This window comes from Podarcis liolepis (genome assembly GCF_965112155.1).
Source record: "Podarcis liolepis genome assembly, chromosome: 16".
In the NCBI taxonomy this organism is placed as follows: Eukaryota; Metazoa; Chordata; class Lepidosauria; order Squamata; family Lacertidae; genus Podarcis; species Podarcis liolepis.
Genome location: NC_139567.1, coordinates 29077183 through 29087086, shown reverse-complemented (window position 1 = coordinate 29087086; position 9904 = coordinate 29077183). Strand labels below are relative to the sequence as shown.

At 47.2% G+C, this 9904-nt stretch overlaps 1 protein-coding gene across 4 annotated transcripts in view; it reads right to left on the bottom strand.

Moving 5' to 3' along the window:
* The window catches only part of PITPNM3 (PITPNM family member 3), a 68379-nt gene that overhangs the window by 5101 nt on the left and 53374 nt on the right, over nucleotides 1–9904 (bottom strand). For all 4 annotated transcript variants that reach the window (XM_083479194.1, XM_083479195.1, XM_083479196.1 and 1 more), the window contains 11 exons: nucleotides 9064–9245; nucleotides 8005–8177; nucleotides 6840–7010; nucleotides 5446–5637; nucleotides 5149–5297; nucleotides 4360–4476; nucleotides 4100–4216; nucleotides 2319–2467; nucleotides 2042–2191; nucleotides 1193–1376; nucleotides 159–287 (listed from right to left, as the gene is read on the bottom strand). In XM_083479194.1, coding sequence (XP_083335320.1) covers nucleotides 159–287; nucleotides 1193–1376; nucleotides 2042–2191; nucleotides 2319–2467; nucleotides 4100–4216; nucleotides 4360–4476; nucleotides 5149–5297; nucleotides 5446–5637; nucleotides 6840–7010; nucleotides 8005–8177; nucleotides 9064–9245 — 1713 coding nt within the window. The remainder of the gene's footprint in view (nucleotides 1–158; nucleotides 288–1192; nucleotides 1377–2041; nucleotides 2192–2318; nucleotides 2468–4099; nucleotides 4217–4359; nucleotides 4477–5148; nucleotides 5298–5445; nucleotides 5638–6839; nucleotides 7011–8004; nucleotides 8178–9063; nucleotides 9246–9904) is intronic.

The following is a 9904-nucleotide window of genomic DNA, read 5'->3' as shown; positions in this document are numbered from 1 at the left end:
TTATTGTCCTTAGTGGATCATGTAAAGCGATATTGTAAATGATGCTTTTAAATATATATAGCACAGGGAGCACTAGGGATGAATTGGCGGAACCAAAGGGGTGGTGGCCCCCAAAGGTTCTGGGACCACTGCCCTAAACAAAGAAATAACAAAGTCACCTGACACTGAGCCTGATATTTCTTTGCTGGCCGTCCAACGATGTAGATCTGGGAGGGGGAGAGACCCAGGACGTTGTAAACAGAGATGTCTTTCATGGAGCCATAGGCAGCACAGATCTTGATGTGGCACTAAGAGAGGATGGAGAAATGACAAAGCTTCAGCCCCTTTTCATCACATTTTGGCCGGTTGCCTCTTTGACTCACTTATTTCAGGAATTGAAGCACCAACTCCAGAGCGATTCTGGTTTGCTGCTATGGACACGCTCTCCGTACTCTCTCCAGGGACAGAAGGGGTATACAAGAGAGAAATTCATGGAGGAGAGGGATACCAATGGCTGCTAGCCATGCTATGCTCTACCTCCACAGCTGGAGGTAGCAATGCTTTTGAATACCACGGGAGGGGAGAGAGTTCTTGAGCTCCGATCCTGCTTGCTGGTTTCCTGCAAGCATCTGATTGTCCACTGTGAGATGCTGGACTAGATGGGCCGCTGGCCTGATCCAGCAAGCTCTTCCTATGTTGTTATGTTCCTATGTTCATAATGTCCAAAATTTGCCCCTGCATGCAGTTTGAAGCATCAGGACTGAGCAGGAGATATTCATCTGAGCCAACGCTGGTGCCAACTGCACCAGGTCAGTGCCCAGTCAGCAAAGCCCCAACCAGAACTAAGGATGGGTGTGGATTCGATCTGAACTTCCTGAAACAATTTTGCAAACTGAAACAAAACTCTCACTTCTCTGAATTTTGGAGTGAAGTTATCCAACGACAAAAAAGTGCCCCAAAACGCATATACTTGAGGGCCAGTAAATGTGTCTATTTAAAAAATAACAATAAACAATGCATTATACCAAGGGGGATTGCTTGAATATATCTATATATGCTATATATGCGCTCTCGCGCTCTCTCTCTCTCTCTCTCTCTCTCTCTCTATATATATATATATAAATTTGTTTGCTTATTGCATTTGTACCCCCCCACCCCTCCCTCCATTCCCAAAACCCTCAGGAGGGGAAGTCCCCACCCATCTGTCAGCTACCTCTTGCACCAGGTTGCGGAGGAAGATGGTCTTCTGCCTCAAGGGGTCGTGGACCAGCCCATCCGAGAAGAAGATCATCCCTTGGGGAAAGTTGTGCTGAGAGAGCCAGGAGACGACCCGCTGCTTCTGCATGTCTGGGCGCCCTGTGATGTAGATGATCAGGTAGCCCAGGTCTTGCCAGTGTCTGCAGTATGCAGGAGACACACACAGAGAGAGAAGGTGCTCAAATCACAGAGTGCTCATTTAGAAAAGGGCAACCTTAATGAAAAACGGCTCCACTATCAAGAAAGGTTGCGGCATTTTGGACTTTTTGATTTGGAGAAAAGACAAATAAGAAGCAACATGATAGAAGTTTGTAAAATTATGCAAGGCATGGAGCAAGAGGGTAGGGAAAAGTTTTCCTCCTTCTCTTGTTATGCTAGAAATTGGGGATGTCCAATGAACATTGGGAGATTCAGGACAGATAAAAGAAAGTACTCCTTCACATAGCACAGAGTTAAACTATGGAACTCCCTCCCACAGGAGGCAGTGATGGCCACCAACTTGGATGGCTTTAAAAGACTATCAGACAAATTCATGGAGAAGGCTATCAATGCTTCTGAGTTCCAGTTGTTGGAAACTGCAGGTGGGGCGGGGGCTCTTGTGCTTGGGTCTTGCTTGATGGTTTCCCAGAGGCCTCTGGGTGGCTACTGGAAGAAAAGGATGCTGGACTGGGGTGGGTCATTGGCCTGATCCATTGGCCTGTTCTCATGGTCCAGCCTCTAGGGTTTCCCGAGGTCAACTGAGCCTCCACCCAGCCTAAGTATGAATTAATTCTGTCCACCGAATAATTTGCTGGGAGCCCCTCACCTGACAACGTCGACTGCGCCGGCCCGAACTTTGGGGTCACTGCCCATGATGGAGACACTGGCTGCGAAGGACCCATCAATGCTGAAAACCACGCACTCCATCCCCCGGGGGAGGACAGTGAGGTAGCTGACGGCTGTGCTCTGGTCGCCCCTGGGGGTGGAAAAAAGCAAGTACCGTGTTCTCTCCAACCACTGAGCATTTCTTTGGATTCTGCACTGCCACCCTCACCATGGCACACAGACACCCTTCCCAGAACTTCCCAAGCCCTGGGCCTTACCTGACCACCATCTTGATGGGGTAGACACCCACCGCCAGTCTCTTCTCTTTAGGGAAGTTGTAGGAGACCCTCCCGCTGCTGTTGGTGATCTCCGTGTCAAAGTAGACCCAGCGCCCAGAAGAGGGCTCTGTCATAATGAAGATGTCAACCTGCAGGAGGAAGAGAACACCTGGATGCACTTCCTGTTATCCGGTCAGAGAGCAGGAGCACAGAAGAACGAAAGATGAACCTTGGTGGGTCAAGCTGATGACCCAACTGGTCCAGCACACTATTCTCACAGAGGCCAAATGCCCCTAACAGACTAGGAATGTAGATAGATTGCCTCTGGGCCTGGAAGCTCCAGAAGAGGGTAAAGAACAGTGTCTATCCGTGGGCTGTTAGGCTGCTGAATGAAAAGACAACAACAGGGCAACTGACTTTCGGGTTTGGTGGGTGTGCTTCAGTAAACGAGGGGAATTAAGACTAAGAGAGCTGAGTGGGGGGTGCTTGTGTAATCTCACTGTATACAAGTTGTACAAGTGACAATAAAGTATTTCAAATTTCAATTTCAGAGCATCAGACCGTCCTTGCTGGATGTTGTGGTACAGTGGCAACAGATCCACAGCTGTTCCTCCTGAGACCCCCCCTCCACCCCCAGCTGTTGTTCTCTGTTGGGGCAACCTGTGTCACAAGTACCCTACGACCAGATATTTTTGGAGTACAACTCCCATAAGCCCCAGACTGCAGTGGAAGAGGCAAGGGAGTTAACGTGAGTGCCAAAAAGGACCAGGCTGTGATATTGGTGCATTATACATTGGGCTGTCTCAGAAAATGGTTCGGAAACTTCAGCTGGTGCAGAATTCAGTGGCCAGGTTGCTCACCGGAGCAAGACGGTTTGAGCATATTACACTGATCCTGGTCCAACTGCACTAGCTACCAATTAGTTTCCGGGCCCAGTTCAAAGTGCTGGTTTTGACCTATAAACAGCTCAGAACGGCAATTCCTCAAGGACCACCTCTTTCCATATGAACCTACCCAGACCCTGAGATCATCTTCTGAGGCCCTCCTCCGTGTGACCCCTCCTCAAGAGGTCCAGAGGGTGGCAACACGAGAACGGAGCCTTCTCTGCAGCAGGTCCCTATCTATGGAATGCTCTCCCCAGGGAAGTTCGCATGGTGCCTTCATTATATACCTTTAGGTGCCAGGCAAAAACGTTCCTTCTTAACCAGGCCTTTGGTTGATCCGATTTACACCCTATGCCCTTTTAAAATGGTTTTGTTGTTTTTTTTTGGGGGGGAGGCTATTGGAGTTTTTAAAAATATACTGTTATTAGGTATTTTATGGTTTTATATCTTGATTTTGTTCTGTGAACTGTCCTGAGACCCCCAGGTTTAGGGCAGTATAATAATAATAATAATAATAATAATAATAATAATAATAATAATTGGTGGGGAGGCAGCACCAGCCTCTTTCCCCACTTTACTTCCCAGTGTTGAGTGCTGCCATTTTGCCCAGGTGAAGAGAGTGGCAAGGAGCAGGCAGGTTTAAATGAGCCATTAAATCAAAGGGTTGCCACCCAGGAGATGCCTCCCTTAGACTCTGCACTTTGGTGCAATATGGAACCTGCTAAAAATGCTAAGGATGGGCAGCCTTGCTCTTCCTCTGCCGTCCCACCAGTAAGAAGCCTCCCTCTGAGAACAAAGTCCCCTTCTGAAGTCTCTTTCACTGCATGGCTGACACACCCCTGTGTTTCCAATTAGCCTTAGCAGGAAGAATGAAGACCGGGGGGGGGGGGCGCTTACCTTTTCTCCTGTCAGGGCCACCATGTCAAGGGGGCCGTACATGAAGCGGCCAACCAGGGACTGGGGGCCATCTTCGGCCGCAATGACGTCATTCGATCGGTGGTTGGAAGTCACATTCTGAAAAGGAAAGAAATGCACTCCTGTTTTCTTTGTTATAAGCTGCGGTGGGTACCGTATTTCTCTCTATGTGTGGGAAAGCAGCATAGAAATAAAATGAATGAATGAATGAATGAATGAATGAATGAAAAGGCGCTCATCACCCTCAGTTTGACTTGGGTTCTCTTGCGCAGCCATTTCTCTCGGGGGTTCAAGGGACTGAGCATCGCCGGGTCCAAGCTGTTACTCTCCTTGACAGTGGTGGTTTCAAATCTCATCACCTGAAACGAAATGTGAGCATCTGAGAGGGACGGCAGCCTCGGCGGCAGAAACAGCCACGCAAGATGGCATCATTTTCTTTATAATAATGAGTTGGATTCAACTAGGTTGTTGCGTGCATGGAACAAGGAATTCCAAGGTGCCCTGATGGATTTATTTATCCATTCTGTTCCATAAAATTCATACAATTCATTAAAAAGGGGCTTTGCAAAAAAATTAAACAATTAAATTATGGATAATAAAAATGAACAACAATGATTTAAGACATTCAAAAAGTTAAAAAATGGGTTAAAACTCACACCAGCTTTCTAAACATCTCGGTAGACTTGTCTAACCAAGAATGTTTTTAGCAGGCGCCCAAAAGAGCAAAGTGAAGGTCAAGAGGCAGGGAGTTCTGTAGAGCAGGTGCTGCCACACTAAAGGATCGATTGCTTACGAATGCAGCGTGGGTGTTGCGTGGCACTTGTAAACAGTGCTAGTTTGGTCAATCAAACTGGTCGAGTGGTCATGAACTTGGTAAGCCAATCTTGCAGATAAACTGATCCCAAATTGTTAAATTATTCATTTTTTATTACATTTATATTCCACCTGTTCCCCCCTTCCAGGTTCTATGGTTCTCCCATCCTCCATTTTACGTCTGCCCTAAGGTAGAGGAGAAAAAGTGATCCTCTCACCTGTCTGAGGATGAAGGCAACCACGTCTGTGGACTCCCAGTAGCTGGCGTGGAAGAGATGGGGGAGAGCCACTGTGGGGAAAGCCGTAAGGACGTCTGGGCAGTATAAGGCATAATCTATCCTCTTTGCCCCCCACCATTTAGATGTGACTGCAGGGAAACAAAGGAGGTCAGCATCAGCAAGACTGTGCCCCAAAGCTTCCTGTTTCTCACAAGATTCCCTGCACCCTGGATTCCCATTTTTTGTTCAAACAGAGAGAGAGATCTCCTGCCTTAACCCACAGAGGGTAGGACTCACTCTGGGTCACGCTAGCAGGCAGCAAGCTCTCCCTCGACCCAGAACTCTCGCTGTCGCTGCTGCCGGTGCTCCCTCGCCGCCCCTTCCCTAGAGTGGCGTTGGAAGGCTCAGAGACCCCTGCCAAGGAAAAGGAGGGCAGCTTTGCAGAATTATCTTCAGCAAACAGGGCGCTGTGGCAGTGGAGGACATCCGCTGCAGGGGATGGGGAGAGAGAGAGAGAGAGAGAGAGAGAGAGAGAGAGAGAGAGAGAGATATCAGGTGGCAGGAGGTGTTATTCCAGTCCATCTTTGTCCCCCGTCCCCCCAGAAAACCATGTGTTCATGAGATGCCTTCCTTTGGCTGAGTATCTGGGGAAAGAGGGAGTCTTTTAGGCTACTATTTTGCCACTACAGTGGTACCTCTAGTTACGAACTGAATTCGTTCCGGAGGTCCATTCTTAACCTGAAACTGTTCTTAACTGGAGGTGTGCTTTTGCTAATGGGGCCTCTTGCTGATGCTGTGCCGCCAGCACACAATTTCCGTTCTCATCCTGGGGCAAAGTTCTCAACTCGAGGTAACTCTTCCAGGTTTGTGGAGTTTGTAACCTGAAGTGTTTGTAACCTGAGGTGTTTGTAACCACTGTATCTTATCTGATATTGCAGCCTTTTGCTATCTATCTTTCTTTCTTTCTTTCTTTCTTTCTTTCTTTCTTTCTTTCTTTCTAATCTACAGTGATACCTTAGTTCTCGAACTTAATCCATTCCAGGAGTCCGTTCAACTCCCGAAACCATTTGAAAACCAAGGCATGGCTTCCAATTGGCTGCAGAAGCTTCTTGCACTCAAGCGGAAGCCGCATCAGATGTTCAGCTTCCGAAAAACGTTTGCAAACCGGAACACTTACTTCCAGGTTTGCGGTGTTCGGGAGCCGATTTGTTCAGCAACTAAGCCATTCGAGAACTAAGGTACCACTCTGTCTGTCTATCTATCTATCTATCTATCTATCTATCTATCTATCTATCTATCTATCTATCTATTGTTTTAAGCTATTTTTGTAAGTCACCTTGTAGTAGGAAAGGCATGATTTTATTTCTTACACGAATATTGCGGCACGTGGCTACTGAGTGCCACCAAGGTATGCAAATGTCTCATTTAAGTCTACATAGAATCTTTATTCTCAATAATGACGGGACTCACAGGTAGAGAATCGTTTTTAATGTTTCTAAAGGGAATCTTTGTATGAGGTTAATACTTTATTATCCCTTTGGAAATGCGCTCTATCTTTATACTTCTGCTCTTCTGGGCTTTGATGCTGTACATTTTTTTTATTCTTTGTCCTCTTTCATTTGTTGTTATATTTGCACTTTTTGAGGTGAGAAACCAATAAAATTGGAAAACCAGAGAAATATGAGAAGTACCTAAGAGGTGGGACTTCCCATCTCCCAGTGGGTAACGCTGGTATCTTGGGACCGTAAATGGAGGCAGGAGGTGGAACTTGTTCTCCAGTAAGGGCTCAAGTCTGGAAGCGGAGGGGTCCGCAGAGTGGAAAAGGCTGTAGACCTGGCTGCAGGCGGGATGCACCTGGGAGGCTGGAAAGGGGGAGAGAGGGAGGGGAGGAAGGAGTCCCAGAATCATCAGAAATTGCCCACAAAATGTCTTGAAGCAGGACAGAAACAGCTGCCAAGCTTGTCCCTACATTTCCAGAGAGGCTTCAGCGGAGGGGGGGGGCCCAGGATGGGGGTCAGCTTTGAGCTGTCAAATGGAGAAATGGGGCAGCCCAGTGGGTTCTTAAATGAGCGGGTGCATCCCATAAACAGCAGGATTTGCTTTTTCCAGAATAATAATAATAATAATAATAATAATAATAATAATAATAATCCTCTCTGCATCTGCATCCTTCAACACAGTAACAATTAACTGCACATTCATTCATTCAGAAAATAAATATATGCTCTGACATTGCAGCTAAAAGAAAAAATATGCTATACAGCAAAGAATATTTCATGAAAAATATTTTTTACACATCCTTACTAATGGAAATGTGAGGGTGAATGAAATTTAGAGCCTTTAGAGTGTTTGTATATTTAGATTATTTGTATATGACTACTTACCAAAAAGCTGGAGAGCTCAGTCAGTAGAGCACAGGACTCTTAATCTCAGAGTTGTGGGTTCAAGCCCCATGTTGGACAAGAGATTCCTGCATTGCAGGGGGTTGGACTAGATGACCCTCAGGGTCCCTTCCAACTCTACAATTCTATGATTCTATGCGCAAACCTTCACCTACCACAGATGTACAGTAACTAATTTATAAGAATCAATAGCTGTTACCGAAAATTGGCTATCTTGTGACAACTCGGCACTGTAAATACAAACAAATGTGACCAATGGGAGTAGCATTGAAAGCGCTAACAGCAGTAAATTTTTTTGAAGAAGTGTGGAAAGTGTTTTGTTCAAGGCTCTAAGGCTGATCAGTCATAAAGAAGTGATTGATGCGCTTGAAGGTAGCCACCTCCAGAGCCCCCCTACTGCCCCCTTGCTTCTTAGCACCCCTCCAGGTAATTCCCCCCAAGAAACTGGGCTCACCTTCCAGGCCAGGCAGGACTGTTCTCCTCATGGCAAGCACCAAACCAAGGGGGGAGCCGAAGAGGAAGAAATCAGAGACTTCAAAGTCAAAGCGTCCCAGGTTGACGTCCAGCAGGTTGGCAGAGGTCTCAGGAGGGAAATCAGCATCCTCACTCATCATTGTGGAGTGGATGCTGGAGAGGAGAGACGGAGAGGGAGAGGAACATGGAAGATGAACGTTGTCCAGACCCGAGATGATCAAGGGTCTGGAAACCAAGCCTTATGAGGAACAGCTGAGGGAGCTGGGTATGTTTAGCTTGGAGAAGAGGAGATGGAGAGGGGACATGATAGCCATCTTCAAATATCTGAAGGGCCGTCACATGAAATATCAAGCAAGCTTGTTTCCTGTTGCTCTGGGGTGGGGACAACAACGACCCAAACCAACGGATTTGAATGAGAAGAAAGTCCACCCCAACTTTAGGAAGAACATTCTGGCAGTAAGAGCTGTTCAGCCAGTGGATGGACTCCTTCAGAAGGTAGTGGACTCTCCTCTATCAGAGGCTTTTAAGCAGAGGTTGGATAGCCACCTATCAAGGATTCGTCTGCTGCAATTCCTGGATTCCAGGAGGTCAGATTAGACAACCCTTGGTGTCCCATTCTACAATTCTATACTCCCACTAACAGAATCATAGAATTGCAGAGTTGGTGTGGACCCCAACAGCCATCTAGCCCAAGCCCCTGCAAAGTAGGGGGTCAGCCCTCATACATTTTGAAATGATACCAGATCCTCTTAGCTTTACAAATGTCCTAGCAGTTTTATTGATGCACCACGAGGTTTGTGAACAAAAAGGCCCAAGCTTGTTTTGTGTGCATGTTTAATTTTAATCTCCGTTCAGTTGCATGATCCTCTTTATTTCCTTCTTTAGTCTTTTATCTTGTTGAAGATTGTGTCCTTCCTTGAATAAAGAAACATTAAAAACATTAATAACAACATGAATAGGAACTGCTCCCAGGTGCTCATAGAACTTTGGTCTCCAGGCTCCTGGATGGACCCACCTGAGGCTGCCTCTCCTCCCTTACCTGGAGAGGAAGGCGTGATGCTGCGTGATAGCGTCACATTCGTAGCTGGAGCAGTCGCTCTGTTTCCGCGGCAACGGTTGCCGGGGCTCCTCGTCCTCCATCATCCCAGAGATGTCAATGTTGCTCTTGCTGAGACGCTTCAGCTCCCCCAGGTTGGAGTCTTCGCCTGAGAGGGGATTATCCTGAAGGGGCAGAGAAGCCAGCAAAGGGAATATTGAATTGCCGTTGGGACAACCCAGGTGTGGTGTGTGTGTGCGCGCTCAAAAGGGAAGAGAGAACATGATGGGACACAAGAGGAGCTGGAATCTTGCTATGCAGAGGCCTTCGTCCACTAGGGGGCATTCATGGTGCAAAAATCACCAATGTACAGCCATCAAAATCTACTCCCAAAACTTGGACAGGTTTATAGTGGCAGGGAAAGAGTGGGATAAAGCAGCGATGAGAACATGAGAAGAATCTGCTGGATCAGGCCAATGGCCCATCTAGTCCATCTAGTTCTGTTCTCACAGGGGTCAGCCAGATACCCCAATGGGGAGCCCACATGCAAGACCTTAGCAAAAGAGCAACATTCTCCCCTCCTGTGGCTCCCAGTAACTGATTTATTTGTTTTACTACATTTACATCCCACATTTTCTTCCAAGGAAGTTCAAGGTGGTCACATGGTGTCCCCCCCCCATTTTATCCTCACAACAACCCTGCAGGCTAGGCTTTGGTCGAGAGTGGCTGACTGGCCTGAGGCCACACCCAGTGAGCTTCATGGCTGAGTCTGGATTGAAATGCTGGTCTCTCCCAGATCCTAGCCCTACAGGCTAGCCGCTACACCACACCACCTTATATTGGG